This window comes from Chamaea fasciata, unplaced genomic scaffold (genome assembly GCF_029207755.1).
Source record: "Chamaea fasciata isolate MVZ Bird 193981 ecotype frontalis unplaced genomic scaffold, bChaFas1.0.hap1 SCAF_2, whole genome shotgun sequence".
Taxonomy (NCBI): Eukaryota; Metazoa; Chordata; class Aves; order Passeriformes; family Sylviidae; genus Chamaea; species Chamaea fasciata.
In genome coordinates this window covers 46,454,355-46,469,575 of record NW_027094087.1, presented here as the reverse complement: position 1 = coordinate 46,469,575, position 15,221 = coordinate 46,454,355, and the positions used below count along the sequence as shown (strand labels likewise).

The 15,221-nt window shown below is 47.3% G+C and overlaps 2 protein-coding genes and 1 non-coding gene across 3 annotated transcripts; all 3 read right to left on the bottom strand.

Annotated features, from left to right (window-relative positions):
• Nucleotides 1-1,299: 1,299 nt before the first annotated feature.
• RASL11A (RAS like family 11 member A) lies at nt 1,300-3,352 on the bottom strand. Its single transcript, XM_066177434.1, has 4 exons — nt 3,184-3,352; nt 3,049-3,105; nt 2,893-2,972; nt 1,300-2,693 (listed from the first exon to the last, which is right to left on the bottom strand). The coding sequence occupies exons 1-4, from the start codon at nt 3,302-3,304 to the stop codon at nt 2,241-2,243; spliced, it is 711 nt and encodes a 236-aa protein (XP_066033531.1). The 5' UTR covers nt 3,305-3,352; the 3' UTR covers nt 1,300-2,240.
• A 4,759-nt stretch (nt 3,353-8,111) lies between these two features.
• On the bottom strand, nt 8,112-12,901 carry RPL21 (ribosomal protein L21). The gene is made up of 6 exons (XM_066175921.1): nt 12,799-12,901; nt 11,338-11,416; nt 10,724-10,785; nt 9,636-9,748; nt 8,829-8,979; nt 8,112-8,240 (listed from the first exon to the last, which is right to left on the bottom strand). Exons 2-6 carry the CDS (start codon nt 11,402-11,404, stop codon nt 8,151-8,153), a joined length of 483 nt encoding a protein of 160 aa, XP_066032018.1. The 5' UTR covers nt 11,405-11,416; nt 12,799-12,901; the 3' UTR covers nt 8,112-8,150.
• On the bottom strand, nt 9,444-9,576 carry LOC136286176 (small nucleolar RNA SNORA27). Its single transcript, XR_010719813.1, has one exon. It is a non-coding gene; the product is annotated as a small nucleolar RNA SNORA27 (small nucleolar RNA).
• Nucleotides 12,902-15,221: the final 2,320 nt, after the last annotated feature.

Sequence of the window (15,221 nt, the reverse complement as noted above, 5' to 3'; positions counted from 1 at the left end):
AGGAGGTTTTGTGCCTTGACCTGAGCATGGGTGCCCATGTAGCAAGAGCCATTTCTAGTTTTTTGCCATGAAAGAGAGAGATGGGGAAAATGAGTGCATTTATCCCCCTGGTCCTGCCCATCCCTGCCCCTCGAGTGCCCACTGGTTCCTGCACAAACTCTCCCCCCACACCAGAGTGGGACCCCAGCTCCTGCTTTGCCAGGGGCAGTGAGAGGCACCTAAGTCAGTGCCTAATGTGATTTTTCACCTGGCCGTTGAGGACCATGGTGAGATGCAGACTTATCCCGTACACATTACCTGCCCCTTTAGCATATTTTGGACCGTGTGCACTGAATATCTTTAGCAATTTGCTTGGTGAAACTCTGTACTGGATACATGAGTAGGAAATAATTTCCAAAGAAAAAGCTGCAGGTTAAAAAAACAACCGAAACTTAACCAGAGTGGTATTTTCTCTTGGAAACATTTTGTCATCCTGGTTTCAAGATGGTGAAGTGTTTCACAAATATCCCACTTGTGAATTTTCAATTCCTCTTCAAATTTCCCCATGGACACACAGTCCATGTGGTGAGTTCAAGTCTGCCAGGGACATGCTCGTTCTCACCAACCCCATCATCCTGGCTCCCCTCAAGCCCTGAGTCCTGGGCCTGGCAGAGCAACTCTCACAGTGAAGAAATATTTAACATGTGTTAAATATTGTATTAACATGTTAAAACAGTACTTTGGTTTGTCTAGGCTGTCATCTTGCTTTTTACAGGAATTAGCTCCAAGAGTTTTGGACCCAGCTTGCAGTCCCAGTCTGTTCCTGCAGATTGGGGTATCAGCTTTCCTATGCCCTTGGGTAGGGCAGCACAGCACCTTCAGGGAGGAGACATACGGGTGACATGCCTGGACTGAAGATGTGCACAGAGCCCTGGGTGGGGAACAGTGCTGCTGGCACCCCACAGCCCTGCCCAGAGCTCACACAGGCCTCTGGTGCTTCTGCACAGAGCATCGTCTTTAACTTGCTCAGTCACCCTCCCCTCACACCATCAGGAAGACTCAGATGCAGAGAAAGAGTGAAGGTGGCCCAGGAAGCTTCAAGGCCCAGGGATCAGAAACATCAGGGAATGACCACTAACTGCAAGGCACAGCACCTACCTGCCCTTCCCAACACAAGGAAAGAAGGAAGTGGTCTTTTGACTTCATCTATGAGATTTCACAAAATAAAACCTTACTGGACTTGCACTTGAGTGAGGACAGTGAGTTTCCCCTGTACAGATTAATCCACTTCCACACTTTCCACTCAGCATGGAGTAGTTTTATTTCTTACATACGTAATTCAGAGGCATACTGGAAGTGCAAAACCTACATTCCATGCTCAGACATCCAGCAAACAGATAATAAACCCCATTCTAGTATGGTTTAGAGTTTAAGTGGAGTAAAGTCAGACCTGTTTCCAATAGCTACGAAATTACTCTGGGGAAGAGAAAGGTGTGATTCCTTTTAAACGTAGCTATTTTCTGTCCAGGGAACCTACGCATCAGTCCTTCCTATCACACATCTCCAGAGAAAGCAGCAGCCAACCCACACACTCCTCTGCTGTGGATTGCTCAGCACTTTGTTCCACGGCAATCTGTAGGAGAAACTCAACCTTCCTGTTAAATGCTTGGGGCTCAAATGATTAATTCTGTAGAACAGATCTCTAAGGCACATCAGAAATTTGAGCTCATTTCTAACAGCCTATCAGCATTTGGGCTATTACAGGTGCAAGCAAAACAGCAGCTTTGAGGGAGGAAAGCAGTACTATTATAATCAGAATTCTTACAGACACTTTCATATTTTCATGTTTAATAGAGCTTTTCTTTGTCTCCTACAAAGTTTTCCACCAAGGGCTTTCCAAGCATTGTATAAAGGCAGGTAATGATTTACATCACTCCCATTTTACAAACAGGAATTGAAGGCCTCCAAAAAAAATCATACGAGTACCTTAATACAGAAAATCCCAGTCCCCCTAAAAAAGAGATGGAATCAAAGCCTCCTGGCAAAAGTCCCCTTTCCAACTACCTCTATTTGGTTGCTATGCAGCTTCTTTTTTTTTTCCCAAAAATAACCCAATCAGTCAAATGAGAGAACAGCAAGGAAATTGCAAGCTTTGACATACTTACTTCTACACCGCTGGCATTAGTACAAAAATAAAGATTTTTATTAACTAGTTTACAAAAATAAATTCTGTTGAGTCCCACAGGATCTCGTTGTGAGTTTTACTTCACTTTGGAAGATAAAGCCTGTTTGAAACGTCTCTTTAGATCCTGCATGTTGGGAGATTTGGGCCGAGGGATGATAGATGACCGCCTCCTGTCCGTGCTGCCTGCATGCTGTAGTTTGCTGACCTCCTTACAAAGATACTGGAAGACATCACAGACACCCTGGGAGTCCTCACTGGTGGAGATTTCCAAGAACAGGCTGCCCAGTTCATCTGCCAGCTGTAGTCCCTCTTTTGCCTGTACTTGCCTGGCATGGAGGAGGTCTGCTTTGTTCCCCACAATGATGATGGGAGTCCTGGCATCGGGGTGCACTTTGCGTATGTGCTGGTAGAGAGGCTGGACTGACTGGTAGCTGCTGTAGTCCGTGATGGAGTAGACCAGCAGGAAGCCCTCTGCCCACTTCACACACCTGGACAGGGAGTCCAGCACCTGCACACAGTCTTCCTGCACCTGCGGTACAACAGAAAGCACAGATTCGGCACTGGGTCATGGAAGTATCAAGGCTGCATCACACCACCATCAAACGGGTCCAAAGCGAAGCCCGAGCTCTGTCTCAGGAGACAAAGTCGGGGCATGCAGGAAATTTTGGCTCAAAAGTTGAGCCTTTGGGTAGCAGAGAAGAACCGATTGATCCAAAGCATCTCCATACCTGGATGCATCCCGGCGTGTCTTGGATCTGTACGGCGACGTGGTCCCCGTCCAGATGGACCAGCCGGGAGTAGAGGTTGCCTGAGGAGCAGAGAGCCGTGAGCCGCCGGACGCGGGGCCCCGCCGCGCCCGTCCCCGCCGCCCCCGCTTCACTCACCCGTGTTGGGCTCGTAGTCACCGATGAAGCGCTTGGTCAGGAACCGCACGATCATGGCTGAAACACAGAGCGCCGCGTTAGGCGGGACGGACGGACGGACGGGCAGGGGAAGGGGGAGGGCAGCCCCGCACTCACCGCTCTTGCCGACGCCGCGGGCACCCAGCACGGCCAGGCGGACCTGGGCGCCGGGCGGCCCCGGGGGGCACTCGGCGATGGGCGCCAGCAGGAAGGGCTGGGACATGCTCGGCAGGCGCATGGGAGAGGCGGCTCCGCAGCCGGAGGGCTCGGGCGGCTCCGCTCGGTTCGGCCGGCAGCGCCCAGAGCGGGCAGCGCCGGCGGCTTTTAAAGGCCCCGGCGGCAGCACCGCCCGCGGGGCCGCCCCGCTCCGGCTGCCCTGCCCCGTTCTCCCTGCACCGCCCCGCTCCCCCTGCGCCGCCCCGCTCCCCCCGCGGCACCGCCCGGCTGCCGCTGCTCCACTCCCGCTGCACCGCCCCGGGCCCTCCAGCCCCTGCTGGGACCCTGCAGCCCTCTCCGGGCTTGCCCACCCGGGTTGCGCTCCTTCCCCTTTCTCCCAGCTTCCCCGCTCCCAGGGCATGCGGTGGCCCCGACGGGCACAGGCACCAGGGGACTGGGGGACAGCCTGGGCAGGCCATGCAACCTGCGGGCCACGTTTGGGGCAAGCGCCCTGCCGGGCATACCCCCACCCGTGGGAGACGAGCAAATGCACCGCCCTCCCTTGCAGGGAGGGACTCCAGTCTTTAAAGAAAAGAAATTATTTTACCTCAGACTGTTTTGTTTCCCACACCTGAACATATCCCTCTACAGCCAGTGCTAAAAACCCAGCTTGTGGATCAAGCAACAGCCAGCCCTGAAACCAAAGTGGTCTTGACTGGGCCCTTTGGGTTTTTGAAGCAGAAAAGTTTTAGAGAAGAATAGTTCTCCACCACAGGCTGCCCTTAAATGCGCCTCAGACCTGCAAGCAGCTGTGTGGATGTTTCCACAAACCGCTGCCCCAGCTCCTGCTTCTGCTGTGTGCTGCCTTGCAACCTGTGTAAATGCTTAAAAGATAAATAATCCGTTCAGAGGCTGGTGTAATTTTTATCAGGGAGGTAGCACATGCCAGCAGGACACAACATGGAAGAGGACAGTGGATGGTACTCGAATGGACCAATCTCATGGCGCAGAGGGATGGAGCCACCATGAGAGCTGCTGGGCCCTGGATGCAGGTTGATGCTTAGAGAGCCCAACAGATGCTGGATGCTCACACAGAGGCAGCTGGGTTAAGACAACACTAATTAACATCAGTTAAAGTAGTACCTTTAAAAAAAGCAGAAAAGCATGGTGGAAGAAGCACTGTCGATTATTTGTGCTACTCTGGTGCCAAAGAACCCCTTTGAGTTTCTTTTAACTTCCAGGGCATCTTTTAACTTCCAAAACCTATTCCCCCTGAAGTTTTTGCTTTAGTCCCCATCATGCCAGTGAGCACTTTTCTTTTAGGAAACAAGATTTTTCTTGTATCACTAAAAGCTTTTGGTTTCCAGAGGTTCCTGCTATTGTCATCTGCTCCTATTGTCAGGGGATCGCTTGTGTCTGGCCTCACTCACAGTGCCAGCGGCAGCTATTTTTATACATTTCCTTACAAAAGAGCTATCAGAGTACATTCAGTGTGCCTCTGAAAGAATGCTTCTGAAACAAGTCTGTTCCAGGCAGATGATTCCCAGGCACTGAGCTGTGAAAGCAGTATTAAACAACTGCCCGTCTCAAACGTTGAGGTGCTGCCTCTTTTTGCGCAGCTGTACAGCTCAAGTTGCCTTGCCTGCTGCTGGGGCAAATGGGAGTGGTCAAGCAGAGAGATAACATTGCCCAAGCCCAGGTAGGACACCCTACGAAGGAATTAATGCCCAGGGTGTGACAGACTATGTGTCCATCAACACCTACCCAGGTGCAACAGGAGCAGCTCAGTACATTGAAGCAGTTGGGGCCCAGATCAGCCATCCCCATTGTGCAGACTAAGCACACTGGGATGTGTGGGCCTCAAAGCTATTCCAAGGAGCCTTTCTCTGCTCTGCAGGCCCCACTTGGAAGCACCAGGCTGTACATTTTCACCCACCCTCTGCAGATGGCCTGTGCCACTATCCCTATGGCCCGTCACTACCCCCTTTCCCACACAACACTGCTCAGTGCCAGGTATGCCATACTGCTGCCTGACACATCTCCCTATTCCAGGCTCTGGCAACGTACAACAGCAGTACTTTTGGGGGGAGTAGGTGGCTTGTTCCTGTGACAGTGGCAGGGAGGACATCCTGAGAGCATCTGGGGCTTCTTTTTATTTTTCTGGTTTCCTAAGCTCTAGGGTCGTGCTGATGGGAGCAATGTTCCTACTCCATGCAGCCTCTGTACTGACAATTGCTTCTCGTCCTCCTTCCCAGTCCTTCCTGCCTTTTCACTGACCTTCCCTGCCTAACACTGCCTACACAGTGCTCAGGAAACCTCAAATCCTGGTGTTGCCAATATGCTAAAAAATATGAAACCGACAGCTCAGAAGGCAGCTTCTTAGCTGCTTCTCTAGGAGACAACAGATTTTGCAAGGGCTTTTGGCAGGGAAGCAGCAGTAAAGGTTTGTGGCTGTTAAGGAGCCTCAGAACAGGACTGCAGAAAACTGGTTACAGCTTATGGGTTTAGTGTCTAAAACCCCTTCTAGGACAAGTCAAAACTGGTCACTCCAAACCCTGTAAGGAACATGCTTCATGTTTGAGTTCAGGACGAGGTGCCCCGACAGGCAGTTCTTCAGCTTTTCCTAATTCACAGATCTCCCTCTTTCGTCAGGATTGTGCAAGAACAGGGCAGCCAAACACACAGGAAGCAAACTTCAGCAGCAGGTACAGGGATCTGTTAAGTGTCTGAGCTGCGTTTCTGCAAACTTCACATGAGCACGAAAACCCCCATTGCACTGAGCGCAATGAACAGACAGGTTACACCTTAGTTTATTTGTCCTCTTTCCAAACATTAAAAACAACAAAAAAAAGGTTATTGTCTTCCTGTACAAACCCAGCTTCAATTGCAGTCATTTCTGGGAATCCTGACCAAGGAAAGCTTTCCCTCCCTCTTCCTACCCCACACAGGGCTTCCAAATATGCATTTACAACCAACTACCGTTGGCATAGTGACCTTAAAAACATTTTTTCTAAATAAATTGGGAAGTGTTGCAATGCAATGTCTCTGGGAGCACAGCTCTTAAACAAGACCACTGTAATGCTGTCCAGTCTTCTTATTCCAAATTGTTGCATGTAAGTTCAAAAGTTCAGAATTATGCCCCCTTATGATGTTAATCATTTCATCATGCTGATACAGCTAATCCATGATTTTGGCAAATGCGTACAGACCAAACACAGAACGAAAACAGTTTAGACATGCATGCACAAGAAGCAAATTTAAAATGCCATCACCAAAGTTTGCATCCAATAGCCTCCCACTTAATTCCTACAAAGCCCAGTGGAAAATGATGCTTATCTAGGAAGGCGAATACCAGTTTTAAATGGCTGTGGAAACTGACAAGCCAAAGAGATTGATAAAGTACACAAAATCTTGCTGCTCCAAGAAAAGCCCCTTGACCATAAAAGCCAAGTGCATAAAATGAGGTCTTCAGGATACAGTGGTGCGCTCCATGTCCAACACCTCCGGAGTCAGAACTACTGTCATGGAGCAGTCTAAGGGGCAAGCTCCTCCAAGTCACTTCCAAACTCATTCCATCTATACAGCCTGCAGCATCTTCTGAGATGGGAGCTTGGAGAATCTCAAACATAGCAATCTGCTCACTGTCACTGGAACTTGGAAACTCCAGCACCTAAAGCCCCTCACCCTTAAACACCAGCCCAAGGCAGACTCTAAATGCAAGGTCCAAAACCTACATTCCATGAGAACGGGAACACCCACAATTGAGTTAGGTAAAAAGCAAATCTCATCATCTCTGTGTTCCTTTCTCCCACACTTATGAGCTGCCCTGCAACTCACTGTTCCGCATCTTTCAACAGTCAACACCTACAAACAGCCTGAGGTCACTCGCTTCTCTAGCACTTTTCTCTCTCTACACATAGACATCAGTTTTACATCACTTACTGAAGGCAGCTGAGCAATGCCTCGCATGACACTTCAAGGCAAACTCTTATTTACCTGCAACTACAAAACAATGAAGCCTGAGATTGTGTGTGTTCAAGGCTAATCAAGCAGGTTCCCTTCAGATGTTGCTTCATGCTGTTTCAAGCAAAACTCACTAAACCAGCACTGGTTACTGAACAGTCAGCTGAAGATCTTCCACTTAACAAGTGCAGAGGTAGCACTGGGCACTGGTGAGACATCAGTAAATCCAGGATGACAGGAATTCACTGCAGCATTCCATAGGCATGCAATAAACATGTAAAATGCAAGTGGTTTAGCTATGACAGCAAATTAAAATGTTAAAAACCAAAACACAAAGGCTGGCAGTTTTGGAACTAAACCCTTGTTTCCAAACTACTACTATTTTTTAAGAATGTTTATTGGCATGGAGATGCTGTAAACATTCTTTTGCAGGTTACAATGGTGGTAGACCAAAATCTGCCTACAGACATTTCCCTAGAGGTTGTTTTCTAAATGGTTTTGACAACTCCTCAGTATTCATGAGGCCCCCTAGCCAAAACCTTCCATCAATGAAATCTGAAGCTCTTTATCTGTTTTCCTACCAAAAAAAAAATAAAAAAAAAAAAATTTAAAAAAAAAAAAAAAATCAAGCCTTCAAGTGGCGCTGGGCAATTCTTGATACAAGTTCTTAGTTTGCTGGTGAAATATTCCATGTACCCTCATAATAGCTCATGATCATTACTAAGCACTACCAAATCCCAGTGTTCCTAGCATTTATCATCTATATAAATAATGGAATTTGTCAGCAAAAGCTGCAGATGATTTAAATGACTAAGCATCATGGTAAATGCAAGCTAAATACATAAACTTAAATATAAGGCTTCTAAAGCATCTGCTCAAACGAAAAAGCCCCAAACCCAACTAAATGAATCAGCCACAATCCCATACACTTGTCCAAAACCATATCTTTATTTTTTAAACATATATTATGCCATGAATTCATAAGGAATTGGCTCCAGCAGCTCTGGATCCTTGCCATTAGTTCTCACAAAGTGTGCTTCTCTTGGTGGAGCAGGCTGTAAGCAGAAAAATAAAAACAAAAACTCATGGCACTACAGCTCAAAAGCAACTTTCCAGAAAATAACATTTTGTCAACCATTTAGCATCTTATTATATAAACATTACAGCAATTTTACCATTCCTAGTCTCCTAAATTTGACTCAAGGAGTGGCAGTAAGAAAATGATCTGCCAGCAAGTGTGCCTGACTTTTGTTGCTGAATTAAAAGACCTATGCTTTACTCTCTGCAGCTCACCAACCCAATGAACATGGAGTGATGTATCCTCCAGAAGAAACAGCCATTACCGCTTCTCTGAAGTATGGTTATTAAATCTTTCCTTCAAGGGTACAACAGAACCTGTTGCAACTAGAAATTCAACTTAACCAAAGACCCTGCTGACCCTAAAACCATCCAGAGCTAGTGCTGCAGACAAGCAACAGCACAGGAAGCACCCAGCCCTCTGTTCAGAGCTGCAGCTACAACTGTCACTTGGCACAGAGCAGTTCTGCTCAGGCACCAAACATCCCAGATGCCGACGCACTGCATGAGGCCACTACTCCAAGTCATCTCTGGTAGAAGGACTGTGACCTCAACACAAACATTACCTGACGTTTCAGCTGAACCCAAATGCCTTTTTCTTTTGCTTCCTTCTTCTTCCTTTCATTTTCCTTCACACGCTGCAGAAAGCTGTCTCTGCTCTTGGAATGTTTAATGTGCTCGATGCGCACATTAATCCTCTTGGCCAGAATCTTGCCCCTAAGAAAGGGAGTCAGTTTTTAATCTTCACTTGAAAAAGGTCACTTTAAATCAAGATTTACAGCCCTTAAAGAAGTAGCTCCATCAGCTCAATTACAGGTCATTTTTCTTTAAAGAGCAATACCTCGAAACACGGCTGCAGATGCACACCAGGTATAACTTACATATAACTAAAAGCTTATTATTATATAACAATGTAATGTGCAATAATGCTGACAATTTCAAATTAAAATTGTGGGGAATACACAATTTTAACCTCTCAGCATACAAACAAGTCATTTTATTAGCAATGCACAGCAGTCCAGCTCCTTGGAACCAAAAAACCAACTTGTCTTTTTTTGACTGAACTGTAAAAAATTCAGCTGGATACGACTACAGACTAGTATTTAAAAAGGGCTTCAATACCAGCAGGCTGAGAAGCCCTGCTAGGTAATGTGACTTCAGGTGCTGGTAGGAAAAACAAAATCTGTTTCCTCTGACAGGATCCAAGTCAAATGAGCATCATTTGCCTGGGTTATAAAAAGGAAATACACTTTACCCACCTTGAATGACCACTCAAGACAAGAACTGTCTAAATGGTAAAGTGAAAGGAGGGTGCAATTACAGTTCAACTTTCTCAAATACCAAGTTTCAATACATAGAATTTCATTACTTACTTAACCTGCTTGTTAACAATAATGCCCACGGCATGCTGAGTGACATTATACACCCTTCCAGTCTTGCCATGGTAGCACTTGTGGGGCATGCCTTTTTGAACAGTACCCATACCCTGGTAAGAAGCAAAAAGAAAAGGGAAAAAAAAAAAAAAAAAGGAGGAGGGGGGAAAGTAGCATCAGAGATTTTTCTTTCAGAAGTAATTTAAAGTATACATTTCAAATTATAAGAGACTTACATTAAAATATTCCCATTTTATCTTAAAGTCAGAATTTATAATCAATTTTGCATCTTATGACTACCAAATTTTGCTCTGTCAGTTCTGGCAGCTTTCAGTGTCAGTGAAATAACTGATCACTCTGCTTACACAAAGAGCAAGCAATCACAAGAGACAGTCATCATCAAGCTCCAGTGCGTGAGAAAGTGTCAATTCTGAACAACACACTCTCCAAGTCAAAATTAAACACCACCTTCCATGTGACTGCTACAAGAACTTGGCATTCCAAATGAAACCAAAGGATTCAACCAAGTAGGAATCCTGGATGAAAGGCTTTCACATTGACTATAACTCAGCTGGCAAAGTACAGCTAACTTTAAAAGACAAATTCCAAAAGATGCCAAGTGATGAAAAATGCCGTTTCACTTTGCCCCCTTTATTAACACATATGATGCATCCTTAGATTTATTTCTTGATTTCTAGTTTTAGTATAGCTTTTCAATCACGAAACTATGAACTGCCCCACCGTAAATCATGGCTCATAACAAAACATCTACTAAAGTGACAGCTGAGAAAGCTGTGCCAGTAGCCAACTCAAACATTGGTTATGGGATATTTTACTCTCATTTTTCAGCTGAACACAAGCACAGCCAAATTATATGTATCTACAAAACCCCACATACACCAGCATACAATACTGAAGTGCTACTACTGGTCTGGTAGCACTGTCATTCCAATACTGCTCCCAAAGTGAGCAGCGGGCACTTGTGGTGAAACACGTGACCCAAGCAACAAGAGTCCACCCCAAGGAACTGGAGACTGCACAGGATCCCACTGCTTTGGCTTTTCCCTACACAGCACTGCAGAAAGTACCTTGATATCAACTATGTCACCCTTCTTGTAGATCCTCATGTAGGTAGCCAGAGGAACGACTCCTGTTAAGAGACACAAATTTGAGTATTTAGGAAGCCTGGAATTTCACACACACAGAAAAAAGGATGGGGGACACAGATCATGCATTTGATACAATTTTCCTAAATACCTCAAAAATCAAACCATGTTTTTTTAAAGCAGTAATTACACATTTCACACACTTCAAATTTTTTAAATATCCAGCTAAAGAACAGATTTGTGTTCTTCATGCCAAAATTGAAGAGACATTAAACTATTTAATATATCAATATAAATGCAACTGCTTATTGATAAGAGGAAAACCACCTGTATGTTTTAAGTAACTGCTGAAATATTTTCCTCATCGTCAAATTAATTTTCAAGCACTGACAGAATTAGCACTGTGGCTGCTGCCAGGCAATCAGAATACCAACTCATTTGCAGTAGGAGCTCAGAGCTCTGTGTATAGTTCTAGAGATTTTAGTTGTCAGAAATGCTATGGCACAAGCCCATGTTTCACAGTCCATCCCCAGGGACTGCACTGCAGCTGTCCACCAGGTCAGTCAGAGGAGGCAGTGTTGGTAAGGGACACTCACCATGCTTGCGGAAGGGCCTCGAGAACATGTAACGCGTCCCCCTCCTCTTCCCCTTTGTGTTCGTCATTTTGGCTGATCACTGAAAAAAATGAAAGCAAATTATTCAGAACTACTAGTTCACTCACCACAAAGTTAATGGAGTTTTCAGGTATTTCAGAATAATGGAGTCTTTAAGCCTACTCAGAATGACACTGCTTGAATTCAAGCAATGGTATCCACTTAGGCATCCAAAGAAATCAGAGCTTATAGGACCACAGGTTAACTCAGTTTAGAATGGATGCCAGCAAGGTACTCAGTTTATCTCCTGCTCACAGGAAGGTCTACTATGAGATCAAACCAGGCTACTCAAGAGGTTTCTCCAGTCAGGTCTTGAAACCCTTCAAGGATGAAAGAATATTCAGCATTAGAAGGGACCCACAAGGACCATCAAGACCAACTCTTGGCTCTGTGCAGAACACCTGAAGAGTCACAGCATGTACCTCAGAGCATTGTTCAGAAGATTACCGAACTCTCTCAGGCTGGTGCTGTGACCACTTTCCCAGGGAGCCCACTCCAGTGCCCAAACACCCTCTGGGTGAAGAGCCTTTTTTCCCTGATACCCAAACTAAACCTCCCCTGATACATCTTCATGCCTCTTCCTCAGGTCCTGTCTCCGGTCACCAAAGATCAGTGTCTGTCCCTCCACTTCCACTCATGCAGAAGCTGTAGCGTTGATGTCTCTCAAGACAACTCAGCTGCTCCTTGTGTGACTTTTCTCCAGACCCTACTGCAGAGCACCCCTAGGCAGCATGTTTGGAGGCCTGGCTGTTCCTATTAGCATTATTCCCCTTATATCCACTCTGAGCTTCTTCTTCTTCTGACTTGAGCTGGTTGTTTCATGCTCCTTCCACATGCCCTTGCCAGGCACCAAGACACATCCTCTCAACCGTGGTGCTGGGAGAAGCTCCCCAATGCCACACACCTCTGCTTGTTCCCTAAGCTTCTCCTTCCGACGCACCCATGAGGCAGGATCTCCACCACCACATTTATCGGCCGCTATTACGCCTGGCGCAAGGCTCACATGCTCTGCAGGCCTACGGAGCCATCCTGGGGACGTCCGCCCCTGCGCCGCCTTCCCTGCCCTGACCCCCCGCCGGCGGCCGCGGGGTGACCGGGCCCACCGCCACGTGGTGCGGCGCTGCAGCTCGGCACCTGCTCCGGCCTCGGGGCCCCTTCCTCCCCCGGCGCCCTCCCTCCTGCCCGGCCACCCGCACCCCGCGGCCTCCTCGCTCCCTCACTCCCCGCCCTAGCAAGGCCGCGGCGCTCCCATCAGAGCCGGCGGCTCCCCGCCGCCCCTGCCGGCAGCACGACCCCTCCGGCCGCGTCCCCGCTCCGTGTCCCAGCGTCCCCCCCCTCCACCCAGTGCATCCCCCCGCGTCCCCACCGTGTCCCCCCGGAGCGGCGGAGCCCGCCAGCGCTCACCCGCGTGCGCGCAAGATGGCGGCCGGGCTCCAAAGGAAGGGGGCGGGGATGCTCCCGCCCTTAAGAGCGGGGCGCTGCAAGGGCCGCCCGCGCCCCGCCTGACGGGAAGGGAATGGCCTGAGGGGCAGCGACCCCCGGGATGCAAAAAAAAACAGCGGCGGCAAAAGCCTGAGCCTTCGGCTGAGGCAGGGACAAGCGCTGGGGGTTTCACGGCTGTGCATATATTTTCATGGCAGAAAGTGATGCACAGGAAGTTTCAGCTGAACATGAGGAAGAACTTGTTTCCTGGGCAGGGATCACTCACTGGAACAGCGTGTTCAGAGAGGTTGTGGAGTCTCCCTCACTGGAAATACTCAAGAACTGTTTGGATGCAATCCTGTATCATGTGCTGTGGCATGGCCCTGCTTGAGCAGGGAGTTTGGTTCAGATGAGCCACGGTGGTCCCTTCCAGCCTGACCCATTCCATGATTCTCTCAGATGGGGGTGGGAGAGATTTGGCCATGGAGATGTCGGGGAACCGGGAAGACGAGTGTGGTGTCTTGTCAGGGATCCTGAGGAGCGAGTCCGGTAGTGAGCAGCTGGCTCGCCATCCACAAGTTTGGAAATGGAAATAATTAGCAGCCAGCAGGGTGTTTTACGCCACAAAAGTAGTACACCAAGATTTAAATCCGCAGCAGTGTGGGCCTGCTGGCGCTGCTGTGTGACAGTCACGGCTGCCCAACCGGAGATCCTGGATTCCCAGGCAGGGAAGCGGGGTGGGAGAAACATGCCAACAACCAGAGGCGAAGAGGCTGCGCGTTTTGGGAGTTTCTTAGTATTGTAATGAGGTTTCTTCGTGTTATGGTGCCATAATGTCCAATTTGTGTGGCAGAGATTTCCACCAGATAAATAAAGCCCAGATTCTCCACAAAGAGCCCTTTAAAGTGCCACAGGTTGGATCGGCTGCGAGAACGAAGGGAATGGTGAGCAGGTTCCCGAGCTGACAGAGTGACTCGTGTTTGTGCATCTCCAGTATCGGAGCAGACAGGAATCACCATGGGAAGCCGATTGCAGTGAGTCAAGAGAGGGCCTCCTTCCCCCAAGCTAAACACGCAGGGACGGTTCAAAACTTGTCTCAGTGAGGAGTTGCCCTACTGCAGAAATTTTTGTTTAGAATGAACGAAGCACTTACTTAATTTAGGGGAGGAATGATTACTTAAAGTGGGGTATAAAAACATACTTGATCCTCTAATTTCACAGTTCTACTAATGTTGTCTTGCAAAACTTGAGCCCTTTCAATCATCACTTTAATGCAAGTTTAGTATTTATGGATCGCAAGAATGGATATGGAGGATTAAATACACTGTCAGGTTCTGCTTGCAGAGCTACCTGGCAGGCCGTGTTCTGACAGACAGGCCCTGTCTCCACATGAAACCTTTTGAAGGAAAGTGTTATATTTAGAAAAATGTGCCTGTACTCCATCCCTTTACCATGAAAAATCTAGAATTTACAGCACCTGATATCTATGCAGAGAAAAATCTATATAATTTAATATTCATTCAGCCTAGGTACCATGAAACTTCCAAGCATGAGGATCGTTACAAGCCTGAACAGCTCTTAGGTGAGAAAGTGCATCGGCAACAGATTTCAGAGAGGATATCAGGCAAAGTAAAGACAGGAAGCCAAATTCTAAAAGGCATTCTTGGATAAAGGAAGCTAGGCATTTGCAGTGAGTGAGCTGAATGCCTTAATCTTACCAGTGATTTACATGGAGGACAAATCTCCACATGGACCTGAAAGGAATGCCACATGTTTAAACCCATGTCCACATACAGAACACATATGGAAACACATATGGAGAGTGTCATTCATAAGGGAGCAGTAATTGGGAACTTACTTGAACTCTGCTCTGTTTGTGACCAAGTAACACATTCAGAATTTGCTACAAATTTTTTCCTGAATAAATCGTGTGACAGGTTGATTCAAAATTTCTGTAATTTTTTATTCATAAATTTACCTTGATTAGCACATTCCCAGGATCCTTCTTTAGCTCCACATTTCAAAGAAACAATCATGTTTCACAGTTTGTCTCCACTGAATCATTCCCTAGGTATGCTGAATCTGATGCAGAAGTCCGTCCTATCTAGCAACATTTGATACATGGTTTCCCAAAACTGAGACCTGATGAGCAGTTAAAGACTGCAAAGCCTTTGCATGTTGCTCACAACAAGATTTCTTAATAATGGCTGTTTCCAGCAGATAAAGGTACACAAATTGTGGGGTGAGTTCTGGTCTGGAAACTGGAGCTAGCAGCCAAGTAGATGTGGGGGAGACCTGCAGCTCTACATTCCAGACAGCATGCGCTCCCCTTGCTGCCCTGCCCTGCCCTCTCAAAAGCCCAGCCTAAACTGCTTTTCCCTGATCAAACCGCAAGTTGTAGAATC

Coding starts and splice junctions, on each gene's coding strand:
- RASL11A (XM_066177434.1), bottom strand. CDS start 3,304: ATGCGCCTGCCGAGCATGTCCCAGCCCTTCCTGCTGGCGCCCATCGCC. Junction 3,106..3,183: donor CCGCGGCGTCGGCAAGAGCG/GTGAGTGCGGGG, acceptor TCTGTGTTTCAG/CCATGATCGTGCGGTTCCTG. Junction 2,973..3,048: donor TGACTACGAGCCCAACACGG/GTGAGTGAAGCG, acceptor TCTGCTCCTCAG/GCAACCTCTACTCCCGGCTG.
- RPL21 (XM_066175921.1), bottom strand. CDS start 11,404: ATGACGAACACAAAGGGGAAGAGGAGGGGGACGCGTTACATGTTCTCG. Junction 9,749..10,723: donor GTGACATAGTTGATATCAAG/GTACTTTCTGCA, acceptor GCTTCTTACCAG/GGTATGGGTACTGTTCAAAA. Junction 8,980..9,635: donor ATTGTTAACAAGCAGGTTAA/GTAAGTAATGAA, acceptor TCCCTTTCTTAG/GGGCAAGATTCTGGCCAAGA.